This window comes from Oncorhynchus tshawytscha, linkage group LG10 (genome assembly GCF_018296145.1).
Source record: "Oncorhynchus tshawytscha isolate Ot180627B linkage group LG10, Otsh_v2.0, whole genome shotgun sequence".
NCBI classification, from domain to species: domain Eukaryota; kingdom Metazoa; phylum Chordata; class Actinopteri; order Salmoniformes; family Salmonidae; genus Oncorhynchus; species Oncorhynchus tshawytscha.
Window position 1 is genome coordinate 48,189,857 of NC_056438.1, and position 24,278 is coordinate 48,214,134.

A 24,278-nucleotide genomic window follows, 5' to 3' on the forward strand; every position below is an offset into this window, starting at 1 on the left:
ATTTGATGTGGTGTTACAGGCATGTCACCAACAGCTGGGATAAATACAAAAACTTCCCCACACAGCCTCCTACACAGCTAGTTGTTAGCTACTCCTCCACACAGCCTCCTACACAGCTAGCTGAGCTACTCCTGTCAAGGATTTTGAATGGTAGAATTGTCACAAAACTTCATGAATATGGATTTTCTCTAGTGTCACATTTTATCTTTCCTATAAAAGATCAGTGAGGAGAAATCTATTTCTCAGTAAGAGACAGTGGGGTACTAAAAGTAATTATAGATTTCTGCACAGTATTTTAAAATGGATATCGACATATACCTAGTAGCGTCATCCCTTATGCTTAAAGTTACTGTCACATAATCACATCTTATTTAAATCAAAGCCTACATCAAGGGACTTAAGAAAAGCTCTGTTTCATTGCCTTTGTAGTATAACAACAGTAAAACACCCAGTTGTCTGACAATTAGCTTTTTAATGGTTTTGTTAGCATGATTAGCTTTTACAAATATGCTCCCAGGTTACAGTTTCAACAGCATATTACATTGAGGCACTCCATAAAGGTTTTATTATTATATCAAAAGTGCTGACTAGTAGCCGACAGCAGCATAAAAGGCTAGAGAGTACAGTAAACATCAGAGGCACTTATATCTTCAGGAACATTTAACATTTAAGATCAGAGATTCATTTCAAAAGTCTACTTTTCGGCTGGTTTCTTTCTCTCTAAATGACATCATTAGTATATATTCAGCTGTGTAAGGAAACGTTATGAGCAAACATGTTTTACAGTATTAGCCACATCCTTACATTGAGAATATGTTGAGAGTTATCCAAATACAAGGCTCTGGTTTTAGCTATTGATGGCATCTCAGAAGCATTTTGCTGTTAGTTGAACGTTTTGTGCAAAGTTGGTTCTTCTTCTCTTGTCATGGAACGTGTAGGTTTGCTGAGTCTTGCATGGTGTATTTTTACACAAACTGTTCAGGTTTCTCCATACTTGTACTTGAAGCTGTGGGGAATGTAAAAGAAAATGAAACACATTTACCATATCACCTCATATCACATCAGTTAGAACTACTTCAGATTAGTTGTGCTATGTTTATATTAATGTGACTCCTGAAAATAACCTCATGACAAAAGTATGGGACAGGGTTGTGTTCAGTATGACAGAACGGTGTGCAACATTGAATTCAATGGAAATGGTAGAAGAGCCCAGGTAAAAACAGGTTGTGATTATGGTGGCCCAGAGGGCAGTTACCATATGGTGGGGCATATTGACCACACGGTCACGCAATGTAGTAAACGTTGAAGAGAACCGAACGCACCCCAGCTCTTTCCGTGAAGTTTGGTAATACCCACCTTCCCATAGCCTACTCACCAAGCAGACACAGTTGTTAGGAAAAAGACTGGCTGAACCAACCACACGACTGGTGAGCTAAGATTAGTGTATGTCCTCAGTTGTGTCAAAAGCATATTAGTTCGGGAGACATCCGTGTCTAATGATCTGATTGATGTCTGGACCGTTAAGATCATTAAGGTCCAGACCGTCCACTGTCTGTCTGTGTACTCAGAAAGATTATGAGAGAAGACATAGAGGTTGTTAGCACTGTCTGTCACATGGTGTGAGAGTGTTGTTGGACACATGGTTGTGTGCGTGTATGTGTGTGTGTGTGTAGTGTTGGTGTGATGACATGCATTAATGATCAATAAAGCAAACATTGAACAAATACACAAAAAGAGTTCAGCAGCACACACACACATACACACACAATCAAACAGTTCATTGTTACACAAGAGAAGTAAGCCAGCTAATAATGAATACATTATTGTTTAAGTTACAGGGCAAGCAATCATGCATACTACTGTACGTATACAGAGGACAGTCATGGCATACCAGCATTGTAATGTAGAAAAGAGATTCTAGAAAACACACATACAAATAATTAATATTAAATTAGTACAAAACAATTATTTAGTCAGAGCGTAATTTGATTTGCAATATACATTCACACTAGTGATTTACAACATGTCAGTAAAAAAGTCAATTTTATCTTTGATCCCCAAAAGCAATAAATAAATAAAAAATATCAAATCATATTTTACATATCATACAAACGGTCAAGATCCCTTTGGCATCACGTAGGAAACTTAAGGCTACTTGCGTAACCCCGGGTCTCTGATATTATGAGTGAGATACATCAGGAGGGATTCCCCGGAAACTCATTAGCTCTAAGAACCAATCAAACATGTCTGTCGGAGAGAGACAGGTCAAATTATGAAGGTATGCCCAACGAGCTCCATCGCATATCTCCTCTAAGGAGATGCCCTTGAACAGCGGCCAAAAAGTAGCCATACCTGTGGTTAAAGGTCTTCACGGCTCCAAAAAGTTGAACCCATTCCGAAATGGACCTAGGGCTTTCCTACCCAGACCCACTATGCATAAATGCATTTTAAAAATATAGAGACCCATTCCAATGGGACGCAAGGAAAACTAAACCTGTTCCATATAGACATGGTCGGATTCAGACCCGGTTCAAGTGGGGGAAGCAGCAGAAAAAGTCATTTTTTAAGCTACTTTATTAACTGGAGCTGATAAAACACAAGAGGAGGGAGAGAGGTGGGCCATACTATTAGTGAGTGACATGGGGCGCATCGAGGGAGAGATGAGGGACAGCAACCAATCATACCAACCAAGCCGACTCGTGCTATAGTAGATTCATAGCTGCCATAGCTAGGTTATTTATCATCAAATATGATGACGTAGTACCTGTCTTAGACTGTATCAAACCAGGAGAAGCTAGTGAAGCTAGCTAACGTTAGCTAGCTAGGCTATCTGAGTGCATGCACTTTCTTATCCTACTGCTAAAAATAATTACTCCATTCAGAATATTAAGTAGTAGTCTGTTGGCTCTTGGTCGTTGTAGCCTATCCTACTCCTTTAACTTTTAATTCAGTCATTTTAATTCCATCTTCCATTTATTAGAGATCTCCTAACTGTTGCCACACATGGAGCGAGGCTCTATGACTGTAGCCTATTGCCGCTTTGATGACTTATGATTGGCCAACAACAAGTTACGTGCGCCACGCTCCACTCTCGTGAAAAGCAAGAGCAGCAGCATAAACAACATAAACTTTTCTTTCTCTCTCTACTGCAACAGTCACATTCGGATCTGTATGGGCCCTTCCGGACAAGTCAGTTAAAATTACACATACTCGAGACCCGAGACGATCATATCAGATCCAACCCAGACCCGTGATATTATTTAGAATTCTGGATCTCTACCTCTGGTGGAGTGAGCCCTCAGGCCCTCCAGAGGCTGTAACCCTTTGCTATTATATGCCAGTGTAATAGCTTTCACAATCCAATATGATAACCGTTGTCGAGAGAGGGGTCTTACCTCGCAGGGAGGCCCCCTTCACTAAATGCCTTCTGCTCCAGCCTTTCCAACCTAATGTGTGTTTGTGTGTATATCGGAGGATTTGTGTTAATGCAGAAGACAAATTTCCATCACGTATGGACTAATAAAGTATATCTTATCTTGTTTCTATACAGTGAGCGTGTAGAAGGAGCTCTAGCACCTGGACACCAGGTGTTGCAGGAAGGCCAAGAAGATCATCAACGACATCAGCCACCCGAGCCGAGGCCTGTTCTACCCTCTTCCATCACTCAGATGCGGGCAGTATAGGAGTATCATGGCAAAAACGGTCAGATTGGCTAATAGCTTCTACCCCAAGACTATCAGGCTGCTGAATAGCCATTAGGCAGACTCCCTCCCCGCCTCCTCCCACCCGTGCGCTGCTTGCTAATCATATCTGCAGTCCTGTGCATGCGACTAATAAACCTTCTAATCTGCAAGGGCACATGATTGGGGATCGTTGACCGTTGCTTGGCTCCATGGCTCCACAAAAATAGCTAATCTGAGAACAAAGTGAAACATAACTAGCGTTCACCACGTGGGCTAATAGCCTAGCTAGTTAGCACAGTGCTAACCTGAGAAACAAATCCTTTAGCAATGTGAACGTAGCTAGCATTTTCCTTGTGGGTTATTAGCCTAGCTAGTTAGCACAATGTTAGCCAAAGGAAGCTAGCACTATGTTGGTCTTGCAATGAACAAAAGTGTGGCTCTCGACCGATAAGCAGTGAAAGCTAGGGTGGTCGGTCTAGTCAACGCGGCACGGTAGTGGGTTCAGCTAAATGAGAAAGCGAGCTAGTAATTGTACCCTTCCAGGTAGAAAAACCAGTCGGTAGAATAGCTAGCCTTGCAGCGAGCTAGCCAGGGTAGCTAAGCCTTGCAGCTAAGCTAGCCAAATCTCAGTAGCCACCATAGGAGACAAGGGGAAGAAAAAGCGGAAAAGCTCATTCCTACCCAAAAGAGTCACCCAACACAGACAAAAGCTGTGCTTTGGGGGCGTAACCTCACAGCACACCTACGAACAGGAAAACAAAGTTGTGCTAAGGAGAGCTTAGAGTAGTACTCTACATGAGGAAGAGAGGTTAGAATTACCAGAGGGCAGGCAAGTAGGTATTTAGTATGAGGGGAGGGGCTCACCTCATTTGCCACTCGACCTGTCTGTCTCAGACAGATGTTTATAAATGGTTCTTCGAGTTTATGAGATTCTGGTGAATCCTTCATGTGAGATATTGAAACAAATAATTAAAAGAGAACCAAAGATACAGTACAACTGCCTCTCAGACATTAGAGGGAGGCAGAATGCCTCTCAGCCACTAGAGAGAGGGAGAGTTTGACTTCAATCATCATCACAAGCTCTTGTATGGATAGACAACATCACTATGTATTTATACAGTGATAAATTGTGATTAGAATGAGAGTTTCAGGTCACTCTGTGTTGCAATGGCTACGACAAAGAGAAACGGATGCAGTGAAGAAGCCAAGTAACCAGCACACAGTTCAACACACTAGCCAGCCAATGAAAGACCTCAAAAGTGCTGTCAGTCAAAGCATATAAAGTGAACTTTGTTAGTTACAGTAGCGTCAGCAGTTGCAGGTTGGTTACATGAGCATGCAGCAGGGCTTTGTTCTCTTTTTAATCTTTTTAATCTTTCTGATACCTGGGGCAGAGTGCTTCTCTGTCCCGTCCTCGTCGGACTGTCCGCCTGAATACAGGTAGTGTGACTCTTTGGCCTGTTGACCAGGATAGACCAAATTCCTTGATGCTGTGTACGGTGATGCATTGTTTGAGTTAAAATTAGCTATGGGCTCTGCCATGTATTTGAATAAGTTCTGTTGAGGTTGACAGTGATGGTAGCCCCGGTTGTTATAGCCATCCGCGGTGTAGGTGTTAAACTGAGGGTTACTCTCGTCCACCCCATCCTCGTCGCCAATGACGACAAGCTCGGCCCGGATGGATCCTTCATAGCCAAGGCCACGCCCACTTTCATCCTCTGCGGTCTGGTAGCCCATAAAGATGGCGGTGACAGGCTCGGACGTGTCCATGGTGTTCAGGATACTGAAGTGCGAGTCTTCCTGGTAGATCGGAGACGGCCTCAGGTCCATTTCAACTGATGAGTCGTAAAACATCCCTCCTCGTGGGTTCTCTCTAGGGCTATGGTAGAAGTCGTCGGTGGGGAACCCTTTCTCCACACCATAAGAGAAAGGATTCTGGTTATACCCGTTGTTTGGCTGGTAGTACTCCTCATCCTGCCTGCCAATGAAATAATGGACTGGAATGTGAGGGGAGGAGGAAAGAATCTCCAGCCCTGAGTTGTGGACTCCATCAATATAGTGGAGCTCCTTCCTGGAGAGGACATCACGCTTATACGACTCTTGCTGATACCCATTCCCATTGGTTTCGTAGATGACTTTAGCATTACTCTGTTGGGGTCTGTTGGGGGCTGAGGCCCTCCAGCTGCAGGTGTTGGAGAATGCAGGCACTGATTCCTGGTGGCCCCGGTGGTCTTTTGGGAAAGCACTGCTTTGAGGCATCTTCTGCGCTGTACCCTTTCGGAGCTGCTCCTCCACCTCCATAGGGCTGAGCTCATGGTGGCCCCGAGAGCCACGGCGGGTGGAGAATGCAGGCAATGTTGGCTTCTGGTGGCTCTGTGGGCCACAGTTGGTGGAGAATGCAGACACTGATTCCTGATGGCCTTGGTGGCCCAGTGGGCCGCTTTGAGACTTCTTCTGCTCTGTTGCTGCTCTGAGCAGAACCTCCACCTCCATAGCGCTGAGCTCGTCCACTCTGTTAGAACCATCCCCCACCTGAGACTCGGCAGACCGCAGGGCATAGACAGACTTGCGGCCGTCGTCATAGACTTTGACCCCTCTCTGCTGGAGCACCTGGGGGGTGACAGTGGATGTGGATAGGACCCGGGTCTCCCCGGTACGGAGATCCTTCTGGACGTTGATCTCCATGGCAAACATGGCTGGAGGAGGAGAGAGGGAGGAGAGACAGAGTGGAAGAGGAAGGGAGAGAGAGAGATGGGTTGAAGTTATATAAAATTAGGGTTGTCAGATCTACAGTACATACTATTGTTGTAATAAGTGTTACTAGGAAGTTTCTTACTTTGTTTGGGTGTGTCCTTATTAGATTCAAAGGACTGCATCTTTGAGATTGGAGGTTTGCAGGACTTTGGGGCATCTGGAGTAGCTGGGTTGATATGGATTGGCTCTGGAAAAAGAAAAGGAGCAATGTTTATTTTTGTATTGCCAATGATAATGTGTATAATGTAATATGTTTTATCAAATACAGTCATGACCCGAAATTATTGGCACCCTTGATAAAGATGAACAAAAAATACTCTATAAAATAAATAATACAAATACTGAGCTATATTGTATGCTCAACAAAATGGGAAAATCATATTATGCTATACTGGTACAATTGCTCAGAGAAATATATGTATTTTTATTCTCAAAAAGATAGGGATCAAAATTAAAATCCTTCTACACCACCGTTTTTAATATTCTGGCACCCTCTCCTTGCAAGAATAATGGCATTAAGCCTTTTTCTGGAATATTTTAGATTGGAGAACAGATTGGGATGGAGCTTAGAACAGTCCTCCATACAGAATCTTTCCAGATCCTTGATATCCTTTGTGTGCTCTTATGGACTGCCTTCTTTAATTCAAACCAAAAGCTTTCAATGGGGTTCAAGTCCAGATACTGAGATGGCCATTGCAAAATGTTGATTATGTGGTCAATTAACCATGTATTTGTGGAATTTAATGTGTGCTTGGGGTTATTGTCTTGCTGGAAGATCCACGTGCGTCCAAGTTTCAGCCTACTGCCAGAGGCAACTAGGTTTTTGACTAAAGTATCCAGGTACTGGGTAAAGTTCATGATGCCGTTGACCTGTTACAGATTCAGGTACCCATTTGGGACCACCGTAGACGTGGCGCATGGAACGCAAAAATATTCTTAGAAATATTTAACCTCCACACATTAACAAGTCCAATAGCTCAAATGAAAGATAAACACCTTGTTCATCTAGCCAGCAAGTCAGATTTCTAAAATGTTTTACGGCGAAAACATAGCACATATTTATGTCAAACCACCACCAAAGACACAGCTAATTTGAATTAGCCACGTTGAACAAAATATGCAATCAATAACCGCAGGATTAAAAGAAAAATAATTCACTAACCTTTTGAAAATCTTCATCAGATGACAGTAATAGGACATGTTACACAGTACATTTATGTTTTTTTCAATAATATGCAATTTATATCCATAAATCTCTGTTTACAATGATGCCATGTTCAAAACAAAAATGCTACTCAGATGTCCGGAGAAATGATGATATCTGCCGGAGCTAACGTCAGATAACAAGCAATACACATCATAAACTTTGACTAAATATACATGTTCTACATATAGTTAGAAAGATACACTTCTTCTTAATGCAACCGCTGTGTTACATTTATTTTTAACGTTACAGAATTCGTTCACTAGGCTATAATATGAGACGGCGCTCAGAAATTAGCATTATGTCTCCTCTATCTCGGAGTCCACAGAAACCCATAATTAACACATAAATATTCCCTTACCTTTGATGTTCTTCGATCAGAAGTCGTGGAAGAAGTTATACTTACCAAAAACTGCGTTTGGTTTTCAAGTCTGTGTCTTTAGGTTATCAAACACGACAAATTCCTGTCGAAATGCAGGCAAAATTCTAGTGGATGCGCATCAAAACTTCAAAATTACATATTATATGTCGACTAAACTGGTCAAACTAAGTGCAGAATCGAGCTTTAGCATGTTTTTAACATAGAAAACAATCCTTAGCGTGAACAGACAAACCTACATCGTTTGGTGAATCTTGGAACAAAGGGAGCTCCGGACCAGACGTGCGCATGAAAGTGCATGTATTTTCGCTTGACCCGGAGGTTTCAGCCCGCCAAAATTCGAGGGAGCGCTGCGATTCTCACAATGAGAGGCCCCACTGAAAGGGGACATCGCGCTGAAGAGATAGGAACTGTTCCCAGATCTGTAGCTGGTTGGGAAGGGTGGGGGCGATGACGTCAAAGTTGGCCCAACTTTTCTGATCACAGAGAGAGTTTGGGAGAATGGCTGCCCTGAGAGTTCTGCTTTACATAGAGACATAATTTGAACGGTTTTAGAAGCTTTAGAGTGTTTTCTATTCAATAATAATTATTATATGCATATATTAGCAATTTTTGACAGATTTATTTTCTGTTTACTATGGGCACGCAATTCCTCCAAAGAGGGCAGTAGTCAGCCCTATCCTTAACAGGTTTTAACACGAGTCGCAGGACCAGTGAAAGCAAAATAGCCCCATAACATCAAAGATCCACCACCATATTGTACACTAGGTATGTGGTTATTTTCTGCTTATCACATCCTTCTTTCGATGCCAAACCCATCACTGGTGTGCGTGGCCAAAGAGCTCTATTTTCATGTCATCTGACCATAGCACCAGTTCCAATCCTAGTGCCAATGCCGTTTAAAAATTAACATTTTTTTAGGTCACATGAAAATAAAGCTCTTTGGCCATGCACACCATTGGGAACCTGTAGGATATAGTCATGACCTTAGGGGCATATTAGGACGCAATGTCACCTTAGTCACCTTAGTTGCTAGCAGCGATCTGAGTACAGGAACGGTGTACGGAGAAGGCATGGAGATTCCAAACGTGTATAGCCGAGGCCAAACCCACTAGCAAGGGGGTTTTGTATGAGAGGATCTTCAGAATCACAGACTCCAGTGGCTCAAAAGGGAGCATAACAAAGAACATCCAAAACCGAAGCTAAATCCCAAGTGGGCACAATAGGTTAAGAAACCTGCCTTAGACGGCGCATCCCCTATAGGAACCGCACCACCAGGGCACAAGCCACAGACCCCAAATCTCTGGCCGGGGGACCCAAACCTACCTGTGCACCTGAGATAATTGATCCCTGCGCAACGGGAGTTGCCATGGGACCTCACCCAATATACGGACAATCTCTGTAAACCAAGGATGCTTGGGCTAAAGGGGAGCTGCAAAAATCTATGACAAGCCCTCCAGGTGAACCCTCCCCAACGTGGGCCAAATCATCTCCATGGGGGGAATGCATAAAGGAGGGTCCGAGGCCTCGTCGAGAAAACAGATGACAATTAGCAGTCTCGCAATGAGCAAAGATCTATGTTGGCCCTGCCGAGCATTTCCGATATGTGACCAGTTACAGAATCTGACGCGTTTGAAACTGGTTCCTATTTCAAAGTAGGGCCATTAAAAAAAAGTTTTTTTTGAACATGTGAACTGTCATGTGCCTTAATTACAAACTTGTATGGGACATGTAAATATTAATACAAATTTTAAATGATCAGCGTAGTTGAGCCAAGGAGAAAGCACTGAGCTATACAGGGAGAAAGACAGGATCCTTCCTGGCTATTCACGATTGGCTGAGATAATGGAGTGGTTGGACATGCCGAGAGATGAGCCCTGATTGGTCTGTCTTGTCACAGGCTTCTGTCTATAACAGAATGGGCTCTTCCGTGGTAAGTATATAGCTAATATTTGCTATCGCCGATTTTTTGAAAGATACAATATAGCTATGGACAACTGCAAAAGTGTTGCTGTAGCTCTCAAAAGCATTGCTGTCCTGAATTTAGCTGGGTTTAAGTAGATAAACCTCTTTCTGGAGGACAATGCCATGCTTTACAAGCATGTGGGGTGGGGCTAAGGCTTAAGAGGTTGTGAATGGTGCTGAATTGGGGTAACAAGGAAGAACTCTCTAAGTGTGAAAATCTCATCAAAATCTTTCACAGGACATTTGCTGCTACTTGTCTTTTAAGTGTGATAATGGGTTTTTAAACTTTTAAAGCAGCATAACTTTCCCATGTTTCCTCCAACTACAGTATACAATACACCATTTTGAAGCTTGCTTCTGGAGAAGGTAGGATATTTTCTCTCTCAAAGCGGGCACTGAGATCTCGGGAACAGTCGATGTGATAATACTGCAGAAGCGCAGGACACACACAACAAATGTTAGCTCGTAGCCCAACATCACATGCCAATGGTCAGATCAGTCAGTGCGCCTCCCGTGAAGTGCCATCTGAAGGGGCGAGACGCCACCTGGTGGACTGGGAGACAATGGTTATTTTTCCATTTCCGCCACTCTTGACAACCGTGTGTCTGAACACGGAGAAGGGACACTTTTAATTGAACTTACATGAGGCAGACACAACACTTTCAACACCCATGAACCCTGTGGAGGCTAGGGTTGAAAAAAAATGGTGTTTTCTGTGCCACAGTTTGCTTAAAGCACAGCCCACTCTGGGTACAAGGGCTCTGGCTATCAGTGACGTACCCCAATTGGCAGTGTCACTTGGGGGTACTGTTGTCACAACAAGCTTCACTCGGTTTAGAAAGTAAGCTGTGTTCCGGTAACCGGCTGGCACCCAGTGCTGGACCACACGCATTAAAAATAGACCCAGGGAAGAATCTGTTATCATGGAGGTTACCCTACTAACCAGTCATAGGTACTGGCGACTAAGCGTCTTGTAACCTAGCCGGGGATGGGACAGACAGCACTGAAAAACTGACCCATTCTGTGGTAACAGACAGGGGTGATTTGTAATTTAATCTAATTCCCAGGAATGAAAAGTGTTGAGCTGGAGACAGACAGCCTATTTAGGGGTTCATATGATCCACAGTGAATTTTTGTGGGATAATAGCATGGTTGTGTTCAACCCTGCTCGTTCCAACAACTCCGCTATCAACAACCAATCGCCTATAGAGACTATAACCTGTATCACTAGATACCTCATAGGGTCTAGTGAGCTACAGGCAGGAATCAGAATTGAAGCCAAGTAATGAGACACATATGGGGGAGGGGTGCCCCCTTGTGAGCAGAGAGTGAATCGCCCAACTTATTACTTTTACCCTGGGGAGATTAATATGCCCCTTGAATCCTGTGAACACCATGGAACACGGGGTAACAGAGGGGGCATTAAACATGGACAAGCTTCCAACATATACGTTGTGCTCCTGTGAGACTGTATAGCCTGCATTAAGCCTGGCCCCCTTACGGGCACAGGGGGCTCCGGCAATGGCTGACGTATTATCCTGTTTGGCTGCAGCCAAATGTGGGGGCACTGTTGTCATAGCTGGTTGCTCAGACCCTCCCTCCGGGGGTTTACCCGAACCAAGTGCTCGGGGGCTGCTTCCTCCTCGGACTTGCACGCAAGCCCTGCTTCCTCCACTCCCTCCAACACCAGGAATTGGAAATAGGAGCTGCCATAATGCCGGGGGAAGCTAATAAGTTTCATTAGCTGGAAGTTATGCATGCTAGCTGACGTTAGCAGGGAGGCTTTTTATTCTACGCTAGGCAGGCTAGCCTCTTTGACCGCAGCACAGTCCATTTAGAATAGTGACTTAACGCTACGTATACTAAACGCGCCCAGGCTCTGTGTTAACCGGCCGCGACCGGGAGGTCCGTGGGGCAACGCACAATTGGCCTAGCGTCGTCCGGGTTAGTGAGGGCTTGGCAGGTAGGGATATCCTTGTCTCATCGCGCAACAGCGACTCCTGTGGCGGGCCGGGCGCAGTGCTTGCTAACCAAGGTTGCCAGGTGCACAATGTTTCCTCCGACACATTGTTGCGGCTGGCTTCCGGGTTGGATGCGTGCTGTGTTAAGAAGCAGTGCAGCTTGGTTGGGTTGTGAATCGGAGGACGCAGGAATTTCAACCTTCGTCCCTCCCGAGCCCGTACGGGAGTAGTAGCGATGAGACAAGATAGTAGCTACTAAAAGAATTGGATTCCACGAAATTGGGGAGAAAAAGGGGTCAAATTCAAAATAACAACAAAACAAAAAAATCCTGGTAGGAAAACGCCAAGGCAAAGTGATGCCTTGGAACTGGGAAACAGATACCGGGTATTGGAAGCGGTCTCTGACACTTTCCCCAAAGGAACAAACAACTCTGCCCGGAAGCAAGTGGACCCCCACCATCTAAACAATTTACAACGACACAGCTCTACAACTAGCCCCAAACAACTTTCTAGGAGGAAGATAACTCAAGAGAGACGCAACTTAAGAAAATTACCAAGCAGCAGTCCCACTGTCCTTATTGTGGGCAAATCCATGATCCAAAATGTTTCTATTAGGAAAACAGAGACCATCTGTTACCCGGGTGTCCAGATCCGGGACATTGACTGTATGTTACCGCTACTCATTAGTGAACACCCGACTGCAACAGCTATCACAGTCCATGTAGGGTCAAATGATATTAAACTATATCAATCTGAGCAACTTAAAAAGGACTTTAAATCACTGATTCATACTCTACTTCAATCAGGTTAACAATGCATTATTTCAGGTCGACTCCCATCTCCACGCTCTACGGATAATAATAATAATCGTATACGCCAGCTACACATCTGGCTTAAAGGTTATTGTTGTTCAATAAGCATACAATATATGGACAATTTTACAGCTTTCCTAATTCGACCAAATTTATTTATCCGGGATGGTACAGTACATCTGAATAGGTATGGTACAAGCATTCTCTCCTCAAACCTGGCTCTCACTATAGTCTCATACAGAGCATGTGAGAATATACAGCCATGGGGGTTGATACTCGGAATTGGTCGATTCCACATCAGACTATATTCATTGTTCCCCTCCCAGCTTTAAGTAGCACTACAGGTGCTGATAACATGGATGAAACTTTTGATGGACTTTATGGTATTGTTACACTATTGTCAATGTACCGTGTTGCCACTTCCAGAGGGCAGAGGGGTATTGTTAGATGTAATCTCGTCTCCATCCAACTCAGGCCCGTCAGTAGTTACACGAGGAAGCATCGCTCATCTAATATTACCTTGAATGCTCCATCTGATATGAGCTCTCAAAATAGTGGCCATGGAATTATTCATTTGAATGCTGGAAACTTGATCCAAAAGTTAGATTTCATTGAAATACTGGTCTGACAATCACATGCTGACATATTGATTACATCTGAATCCTGGCTCTGTTTCTCTGTTCCAAACTCAGATGTTCTGTTAGCTGGGTACAATGTCTACAGAGGTGAAGGTATTTCTATATATGTTAAATGCAACCTAGATGTCACTGTGTCAATTTCTACTTCTGTTCCCGAAACAGTATGAATGCTTAGTTCTAAATGGGGTCCTTGTTCATAATGCACTATTAACGCTAACGCTAGCGGGAGTTTATCGCCCACCCTCAGCTCCGGTATCTGCTCTATGTAAATTGTTTGAGTTAATGTCTAATTATGCAATCTCTGAAATATGGATTATCAGAGATCTCAATCTGGACTGGTTGATGCCAGCATCGCTTAAATTAAAAAGACATTTCTAACGAACTAAATCTTACTCAACTAATACCTATACCTATCCACCCTAATCCAAAAGACCCGGAAACATCTACATTACTAGACCTTATCTTAACAAATACACCTCACAAATATATAGCTAGTGGGTTATTTGCAAATGACATCAGTGACCACTGCCCTATTGCATGTATCAGGCTAAAAAACCCTGACCCCCGTATAATTCTAAAGATAAACTATAAACACTTCTCAGAGCAAGCCTTTCTCCATGACCTTTATTACTCAGAGCTTTTATCAGCAAACTACATAATGGACCCAGTTTTAGCGTTCTCTTTCTTTTCATACATTCTTACCTCCATGGCTGTTAAACACGCCCTGTTAAAGCGACTTAGGGTAAAAAATGTAACTAATCCTTGGTTCTCCTCTGATTTGAAAATCCTTTTCCAGCAAAAGAATCAAGCATGGGCCTTGGCGAGGAAAACTGTCGAAACAGCTGATTGTCTGCTTTTTAGGCAATTGAGAAATAAATGGACTGGAGGAATAAAAAAGGCAAGATCCAGGTGTTATGACAGAGTCTGCTGGTGATCCCTCTAAATTCTGGAAAACCGTTAACTCACTTAAATGAGGAAACTCCTCGACGTCCCTGCCACAGCAAATTACATCGGAATCTGGGATCGTCAGTGACCCAACTAAAATTTGTGATGTTTTTAATAAGCACTTTATTTCTGCTGGTGTTCTTTTTTAAAGAAAAAATTGCCAATATGATCCTGACCAGTCTATTGTTTCAGCCCCTCGGCCCCCACCTGAAGTGGATAACATTAAGCCGGTTTTTAATTTTCAAAAAGTCACAGAAGATGAGGTCTTGTCTGCTATAGATTCAAAGAAATCTTTAGGTGCTGACAATCTGGATCGATATTTACTCAAGTGTGTGGCACCTATCATTGCTAGTGCAGTGACGCACATCTTCAATCAAACATTAGTCGTAGGAAAACAGCTTCTGTTTTACCTCTCCTCAAGGGGGGTGATGGTAGTGAATTGGATAATTATCGGCCCATCTCTAAGCTCTCCTGTTTGGCTAAAATTATAGAGTCATTGGTGAATAGGCAACTACAATCATTTTAACTGTTAACAATACTCTTTCTAGCAATCAATCTGGCGTCAGACATAAACACAGTACCACTACGGCCACTGTACATGTTGTAAATGATATTGCTAATGCCCTAGATAATGGAAAGTACTGTGCCGCCTTGTTCATAGATTTGTCTGTGCCGCCTTGTTCATAGATTTGTCTTTTGACACTGTAGACCATGCGATAATTTTGGGTAAGCTGTCGTCAATAGGACTGGGATTGGATGCCTGTCGTTGGTTTCATGACTATCTAAAGGATAGAAGTCAGGATGTTAAAGTTGACGGCATCCAATCGGAGCCATTGGAGTTGGTTAAAGGGGTCCCACAAGGTTCTATACTTGGTCCATTACTGTTCACTCTCTACATAAACAACATCAGTGATGAGGTAAGAAAGTGTAAAATTAATCTATATGCTGATGACACTATCATGTACTCTATTGCTTCAACGGCTGACCAAGCATTATCGCAGCTGGACACAGATTTTAAGATATTAGAAGGGTTGTTTTTTTACAGTTGAAACTTGTTTTAAATGCTAAGAAAACACATTTTATGATTTTTAATAGGTTCAACAAGTTGGATGAAAATACACTTGCACTTACGAGTTTAGATGGCTCTCAAATAAATCAGGTCTCTTCATATAAAAACTTAGGGATATGGCTGGATGATAAACTGTCTTTTAAAATGCATGTTGATGAACTTTGTAAATGGCAAAAGATCAAGCTAGGCTTCCTCTATAGAAACAGGACATGTTTGTCCTCCACAAATAGAAGACAAATTGTGCAAGCTACTTTTATGTCTGTTATAGATTATGGGGATATTATTTACATGCATGCTATGGCATCCACACTTAAACCGCTGGATGCTACTTATCATTGCGCACTTAGGTTTATTACAGGTGCTAGCTACAGAACTCACCACTGTGTTTTATATCAAAATGGGGGTTGGACTTCGCTGTCCGTGAGACGAGAACAACATGCTCTCTTGTTTGTCTATAAAGCACTTCTGAATAAGCTACCATCTTATTTATCATCTCTCATCAACATTATAATTATAATTCATAAAACTCATCTTTGTCAACGGTGCCAATAATTACGGTCACAAAAACGTAATCGGAAAGCTAGCAAAAAGGACTTACCTTCTTGGAAATTCTCCTTTGCGTCCTATAAGATCACATAAAACAAAGAGACTAAAAGTCACCAACCTCAAATAAAACGTTCAGATACAACCGTGTTAGATATACATCTACAGTACTCTCATTGCGACCAAAGCGAAAACATCTAAGACAGAAATAGCTCAATGTCAATAAGTACCGTACCGTCCAAGTACCTTTATTATCTCCTCAGGTGTTTTCTCGATAGCTTTCAGCCTCTTCAGTATGAAGCCCTCATTTTTCGAAATCATTGTCTCTTCCCTCTCCAGAGCCTCAATCTCTTTCTCCATCCTGCAAGCTCAGACGAAAAGGGTTCAAAGGTCATATCCCCTCGCGGAGTAGGGGTGAGGAAAAGGATCGGTGAGCTGACTGTTTTCTCATCTTCTGAAGACTTTCTGCTCTGACTGGAGTCTCGTCAAAGGTGTAAATTGGCAAACTGATCATGGCTGGCATCAGACAGACCTGGGGTCAACGGCCCCGTCATGCCTCCTCTGCCAACCCCATCAACGCTGTGCCGTCCCAGCCAACTGGCACAAGCGTGACACTTTGACACCTACAGTCCAAATGACACTATCCCAAAGTGGTACCACCCTAACAGAATGGCACCTACTCTGTGAAATATTAACAAGTGTCCATTGAGTGGAGGGAGGAGTGCAGAATGAGACTATTTGGAGATGTCCTTCTCTCTTACTAAAGAAACAAAAAAGTCCAGAAGACTATATCACTCCTTATGCCACCTTTTAATAATGACAAATGTTTCAATCCTAGGTGGTCTTCGTTAGGTTAAAAAAGTCTCAGTTACTGGAGTTGGTGGACCTAAAGATCACTCTGCTGTTGTCTTATTACCAGCACCTTAGGGTTTTCAGGGAATGCACTGACTGCCACTTGGTCAAATTGGTACACATCTAAGGGATTTAGGTCTAACTGGACAATGGATGGACTGCCCTTCACCACAGACAGTCCAATACATGTTGTCTTCAGTGTGTTGATGCAGTAACTGTTTCTTGAGCATAGAAATCAAATAAATAGAACAGGCATCCCCAATTAAAAGCAACACTTGACTGTAAGCGGAACAGATGTTTTAAATGAGTAAGATTTATAACACTAACCAGCACTTTCACATAACTCTTAACCAACTGTTGCTAAAAGCATTTCTCAACATAATACGGCCTATGTTCGATCAGGCAGCCATGTTAAACCAGCAATGTAAACATAGATCAGTTTATACATGCACAAATGGAGTATGAGTTGTCTCGGCTTACTGTACCTGTGGATGCTGGTCTGGAGGAGTTTAGTTTGTTGTTGATCTCCCCTCAAAGTCTCTCTCTGTTGTGGGCTTTGGTTGCTCGTTCCATCCATGAGCCACTGTTCCCTCAGAGACTTTTTCTGTTCAAAGCAGAAGAGGAAACACTACGGCTTAAGTGTCCTGAGACATTATTTTTTTTACACGCTGATGTGTATTTTAATGGACTGCTCAACTGCAGTGACCATAAAATATCAAACTGTCAGAAAGCCTTGGTGCTTGGAATTCTCACTGTCATTAGATGTTTGACTTACGAATTCATCCAATGTTGTTGAAATTATGTGGACTATATGACAGTAAGAATCTATAATTTGATCACGTCATCACATTATCTTACTGTACCTTTAAGTGCTGAAGCTTTAACCTCTCCTGGTCTATTTCCAGCTTTTTATGAACAATGTCTTCTTGGACTTTTCTCTTATCCTGCAGATACAATATAGTTATGAATCTTACTACAGTACTCGAAACAGGTATTGTTCAGAAGTTGATTTGCTGTAAGAGGACCAGACTGATTCCAGGTCAGTTTACCGTTATTGCTTGGAGTCGGTCCTTTACCAGTTCTGCCTCTTCCATACTGACCCTGGACCAAAGAAATTGAAAAGTGAGGGGAGGAAATTTAATAGAGAAACTAGAATATAAACAGTATCTAAAAAGTGATGATCTGGCACGTACAACCCTATATACAATGTACAGAGCTTCACTATGGATTGAGAGGGAAAGTTAAAGGGATTCAGATTATTTTCGACTTGTCTTCAAAGTGAACTATCCCTTCAACTGTTAAAAACAGGATGAGCGCCAGTGGTGATTGAAAGAGTGACTTGACAAATTTGACCAGGAACAAAAGGGTTTGACTTCCACAATGTCACAGACACAGGAGGTTGTATTTAAATATAAAATATATAAATACTTATTTAAATACCCCAAATAGTATTTGAACCCAGGTCTGGGTTTTAGCCTACCTGATCAGACCTGAAACAAGAGTCTGGTCTAGCCACTAACACACTCAACTGTATTTCTGGTCTGAGAGAGCAAGGCATTCAAACCCCTCAGATCTTACTCCAGAAATGTTCTGGCCTACAAGGCAAGAATCTCCAAACTCGCCATATCAATTGGGAGTGGTATAGATATCAATGTAAGCCAAGTCAACTGGTGTGATGATACGCATACTTACAAACATCACAAGGTGCAAAAATGCATGGACTTTATGGACTCTGTCACATTCTGTCAGGGGTGCTTCTGTTGTGCTTATGTGTGGTGATAGTGACAGGGATGACCTATGGGCCTGAAAAGGCATGCCAGCACCTCCCTGATCTCCTGACACTTGTCTCTTGTCTCTCACCATGCCCCACAGATATTCCAGCCAGGCTTTGTCCTCAGACAGATAGCCCCCTTAATGGGATGACACAGCAGCAGCCTCCACATCTGCTATTCACATAGAGGTACGAACATAAAACAGATGTCTTCCAGATACTGTCAAAAAAATGTCTGTACATAACTGCTTATTCCTTTCTGATTCTGCTAGTCCTCTAACAGGGAATTCAGAAAATCAGTGTAGATAACGGGGAGGAAACAGATTTAAAGAAGGATTTTGAAGCCTTGAGACAATTGAGAAATAGAGGGTGAATGGGCAAGACAAAAGATTGAAGTGCCTTTGAACCCCCGTAGTAGGTGTGTCCAGGCATTGTGTCCAGGCATTGTGTCCAGGAATTGTGTCCAGGCATTGTGTCCAGGAATTGTGTCCAGGAATTGTGTCCAGGAATTGTGTCCAGGAATTGTGTCCAGGCATTGTGTCCAGGAATTGTGTCCAGGCATTGTGTCCAGGCATTGTGTCCAGGCATTGTGTCCAGGCATTGTGTCCAGGCATTGTGTCCAGGAATTGTGTCCAGGCATTGTGTCCAGGCATTGTCAATATGTTTTAATCTGTGCAGACCCAGATGCACAACATCATACTTCTCAGTCTAGGGCCAGATGAGGATAGAACAGTATTTGGTAAACCCGCTACGATCTAATTCTAGTAAACTAGAACTAGAGTCAGACCAAAGTCTGGCGGTCGGTGCCGTTTAAGATGGAGAATTATATGTTTAATGAGCATGGCCTTATTTGTATTACAGCATATTGGATGACTGTCATTCGTATTCCATTCACCCTGGTCAATGTAGCATCGATAGGTTTAGGCTACTAAACGATACTTGAATTGTCCCTGTAGCCATTATGAGGTTTTATAACCTAGCCTATGAATGAACGTTCACAACGTAGCTGCACAGGTTGAGAGGATGTTTTGTAATTAAGGTGAATGACATCGACACATTCAATTCCGCCTTGCACACACTTGCCTGCATCTAGCTGATCTAAGGTGTAATGATTAGTCCAACAGTTGCAGATGTGAGTTTCTATTGGACAAACTTATCCCCGTTTCATTCCGTTTGCTTACATTTAAGAAATGTTTCTCAATACAATCGGCAGAATGAATACACCCTGATCACATGCAAACACATTTCACTTTCATAGTGGCCACATAAAAACACCATGATCACTTTGCCTATTGTATGTATAATTCCTTCTAGCTACTATCTACGTGCTCTCCTCCTCTCACCTTTTCCCTTCGTCCCTGTCACCGTTTCCCTTCGCTCGTGGACTTCAGCACACAACTCATCAGCTGTCTGTGACCAGGCAAAAAAAAAACTTTCCAAACCAAACCTTCATATCATGATCACTAACTGCTACACACAGCCTACATTCTTGTCACATCATAGTCAGCATAGCTGCTAGAACTAACGCATTAGTAAACCCACTACAATCATGCAGTACAGTGCACAGTCAGAAAGCAGTTTAGCAGTTACACAGGTAGGCCCCGGTGGCAATAAATTAATAAAACCAAACGCTTACCTTGACTTGGAAGATTTCCAGTGTTGGATAGCCATAGCCAGCTAGCTAACATAGCATCCCTCTCTGTTTGAGCCGGGTGTTTGTGTAGGCTAAACAAGCTAGCTGCATTCGCTAGCTAAGTGAAAGTTTTAAAAATACGACCAAATATAGCTATCTCTTTCTCTTCCTTCTCCTTAATTTTGAAGAAATGAATTTGTTAAAAACTCATCAACTATTGTCTTTCTCTCTCTTTGAGTCAACTACTCACCACATTTTATACACTGCAGTGCTAGCTGTAGCTTATGCTTTTAGTACTAGAATCCTTCTCTGATCCTTTGATTGGGTGAACAACATTTCAGTTCATGCTGCAAGAGCTCTGATAGGTCGGAGAACGTAATTACTGTGAAAGTCTATGGAAGGGGGTGAGAACCATGAGCCTCCTAGGTTTTTTAAGTCAATGTACCCAGAGGAGGACGGAAGCTAGCTGTCCTCCGACTACACCATGGTGCTATCATACAAATTGCTGCTGAGGCCACTGTAAACCTTCATTGCAAAACAGTGTGTTTTAATAAATGATTTGGTGACGTGAATATTTTTTTATTTAACTAGGCAAGTCAGTTAAGAACACATTCTTATTTTCAATGACAGCCTAAGAACAGTGGGTTAACTGCCTTGTTCAGGGGCAGAACAACAGATTTTTACCTTGTCAGCTCGGGAATGTCGATCTTGCAACCTTTCGCTTATAAGTCCAATGCTCTAACCACTAGGCTACCTGCTGCCCCAATATATTTAGTATAGTTTTATCTAAAAAGGATAACGTTTTTAATAATTCACTATTCTTTTTAAAATGAAATTCACATGGTTCTACCCTTCCTCCTCTGAGGAGCCTCAACTGTATGAAGTCCAAATGGAATGGCATCCGGTCAGATCAGAGAATGATTGCAATGAGGAGCTATATCTGTATGTATAATCACATCCAATGTCTCCGGTCTCCACCCAACATTACTGAGGCTGGGTGAGGTACGGTGCTACTCAGACAATACCTTGACATCAAGCCAAGGGGTGGGAAGCACTGTGGTAGAATGCTCCCATCATTATGTCCTCACCAACACAATATGCCAGAGGAGCACCAGTTGCCACCTTTCACCACACAACACTCAACGTTTCCCATGGGGGAAAAATGGGGTGAGGCATCTACATACTGTACATAGAGGAATGAGCTGGCTGAACCACGCCTCTTGCATTGCATGCTTGTATAGTGAAGCGCTGTCTAAAAATAGCCGGTCAAAATAGCAAGTGCTGCATTCTGCTGCAAATAATGTGTGTCTGTCTCTTCGAAAACAGAGCTAAGCAAACAGGTGATATTTAGAACTGAAGTACAGTTATTGTCCTTCATTTACAAATGTATAAACATTTGGGCTGCTGTTATGGTCGTAGTAGCTACAGTACTACAGGTTATTGACATGAAGCCTTTGTGACACAATAATGTCATGTGGCATAGGGCCAGTTATGCCAATGCTGATTACAACACGTATCATCATCACACAACTCTGTGCATCAGCTTGCAGCATAAACAATTACATTCAAGAATTGGAAAATCCATCCCTGGTGAAAACTAAAAGTCTAAATCAAAATTTTAAAAAGGAAAAAAAGCATAAAATCCTGATTAAAAATGAATGGCTCTTATCAATTCTTGAAGTGGCATTTCAATGAATCTCCTGAATAGACTAAATTGAAATGATACTCACTGACCCCAACCCTGGTCAGCATTGTGAAGTGTGTGATATACGTGTGACTATTTAGGCTGGACACCCTTTTGACTCTTAGGTCAGCACTTCTGAGAAGTCTAAGAAAATGTGAGACCTAATGAAAGACCTAAGCAACAATGCTTTTTTTTTTTTACCTGGCTTGATACTACATCACACTCCAGGCATAAGCGGTCCCTTAGGGCCCCAGAGCGATAGGGGCCCCCAACTCAATTTTTCTCTTGTCGTCAGTCACCGACAGTCACTCAATTAGCCATGTCAGCACCCCAACCAAATCTCGTGCAAGGCCCCCAGAAGGCTAGAGTCGGCCCCGATCACACTTGGTAGCTAAGTACACTACACAGCAATATGCAGACTCTTAATTGCTTTTCTTTATACTCGGATCCCCAGCACCCGCGCAGAACAATCGGATGTGTTTCAATCTCTCCACATGGTGAAGAGTGGAAGCTCTAAACTGTGATGGTCAGTTCCTTCTAAGCTGCCTGCCCTAAGCTGATCATTGGTGACTTATCCAGGCAGCAAATCTGCTAGGGCATCTGCTTGCACAACAATAATTGCGTGGACACATGGCTTTCAAAATGGCACATGGATGATAGTCGAGCAGTATTCAAAATGTAGCAAACAATTAAATGTGCACTCTTCCTTCATGCTATTATTTGATGGGTGTATATTTCTTTCCAGTAGCAAAGAGGACTGATAAGGGCTCAAGCAAAGCGTTTGTCAATAATATAGCCTGAATGCACAAATCATGGACAAAGAATGAAACAGAAGTACTGTGTATTCTACGCCTATTATGGTATTTTTTTCCCCAAAGTCCTACATTAGAATAGCTTGTGAGTGTGCAGTTGTCGCATGCATGAAAACAGTGTCCCAAGTAAAAGTACCTATAAAATGACATTGAATCCCCATGCCGTCGCATGCCATGACAGGTTCTGAATGCACCCAACAGATGGTGAAAACTGAAAAGGTTTAAGTGAAGCTTTAAGGGATTAATGGAGACCCCGCAGTCACCCTGTCCAATTGTTTTATATCGTCACACATAAAAAAAGAGCAATTGAACATAACAGTGAAATGATGTTGCAACCATTCAGAAGTACACCGTACATAGGTTAAAACCTATACAAAGGTATACCGTATTGCATAGTTAATATAACGTATAATATAACGTACAAGTTAAACTATTCTCCATGTCAGGTATCAGTGCGCTCATTGCCAAATTCTACAACATTGCCAAACAAAAAGTAACGGTTTGAGAAAATAGCAATAACACTCACCAGTTATATAAGTGAACAAAGGCAGGATATGGATTATAAATGCCTTGGTGGCTCAAATTCTCAAATTCACTATACTTCTCAAGTGGACAGCGCTCTGTCCCGCACAACTCGACAGTCAGGTACAGTGTGTGGGGATTGACCGGAGCCAGGGTTACGCATGATTGGCAGCTTGCCTTTACACCAATAGCAACAGTGCAAGTGTCATAAGTAACACTTCTCAATGACTGGTGGGCTTAATTGAAACGTCGAGAAAGCCATATGCTCTCTCTCTCTCTCTCTCTCTCTCTCTCTCTCTCTCTTCTCTCTCTCTCTCTCTCTCTCTCTCTCTCTCTCTCTCTCTCTCTCTCTCTCTCTCTCTCTCTCTCTCTCTCTCTCTCTCTCTCTCTCTCTCTCTTCATCTCACTGTAAAACAAAGCTTCTCTTTGTTTTCTTTGTAAAGTTTTTAAAAAAAAAATCTATCTTTGCTTTGCTCCTCCTTGACCTTGACAGAAGTGAACCAGACACCTAGAAAATGAATTATGCGAGAAATGGTGTGGTAATGCCATTATGCGCAAATATTTCTATAACATTAATATAATAACCATCATACGGAAGTGAACTTGTCAGTCGGGCAATGATGATATGATGTGAACTCCTCCCACTGTGACTCAGGAAACTATGCAGTTTATTAGGTTACAGATGAAATGAATAATGAGGAACTTCACAGGGTGGTGAAAGTGCACGGTGATCTTGATGCTTCTTTCCAATAAATATCGGGGCCCTTATTCTGGTGACACGATGATCAATGCTTGACTCTCATTTGATATATGCAAATATCCTCGCTCTTATCCATAGCAATCTAATGGATGAAGACTAGTCTACCCGCACAGCCTACTCACAGTGTACTGGCACTGGCAAGAGATTAGGCACGTTTGCTATTTAATTGCAACAGTTTGTGTGACAAAACTACAGTGGACTTGAAAATGTGATGGAAAACACATTGAATTTTCGATTTTTTTTCTCTGTGCTTTAAAAGATAAGCGAAAAAGTACATTTATTGTGTGCACT

General features: G+C 42.6%; 1 protein-coding gene across 1 annotated transcript; it reads right to left on the reverse strand.

Annotated features, from left to right (window-relative positions):
- Positions 1–460: 460 nt before the first annotated feature.
- LOC112260358 lies at positions 461–23,359 on the reverse strand. Its single transcript, XM_024435400.2, has 10 exons — positions 23,232–23,359; positions 19,920–19,986; positions 17,855–17,906; positions 17,669–17,749; positions 17,291–17,409; positions 16,200–16,314; positions 16,009–16,033; positions 6,520–6,624; positions 5,069–6,379; positions 461–1,006 (listed from the first exon to the last, which is right to left on the reverse strand). Exons 3-10 carry the CDS (start codon positions 17,897–17,899, stop codon positions 966–968), a joined length of 1,842 nt encoding a protein of 613 aa, XP_024291168.1. The 5' UTR covers positions 17,900–17,906; positions 19,920–19,986; positions 23,232–23,359; the 3' UTR covers positions 461–965.
- Positions 23,360–24,278: the final 919 nt, after the last annotated feature.

What these genes read in the sequence shown, in the direction of transcription:
- LOC112260358 (XM_024435400.2), bottom strand. Translation starts at nt 17,899, where the DNA reads ATGGAAGAGGCAGAACTGGTAAAGGACCGACTCCAAGCAATAACG. An exon ending in ACCGACTCCAAGCAATAACG is followed by an intron (nt 17,750 to 17,854) that starts GTAAACTGACCT and finishes TTGTATCTGCAG; the next exon opens with GATAAGAGAAAAGTCCAAGA. An exon ending in TAAGGACACACCCAAACAAA is followed by an intron (nt 6,380 to 6,519) that starts GTAAGAAACTTC and finishes CTCCTCCTCCAG; the next exon opens with CCATGTTTGCCATGGAGATC.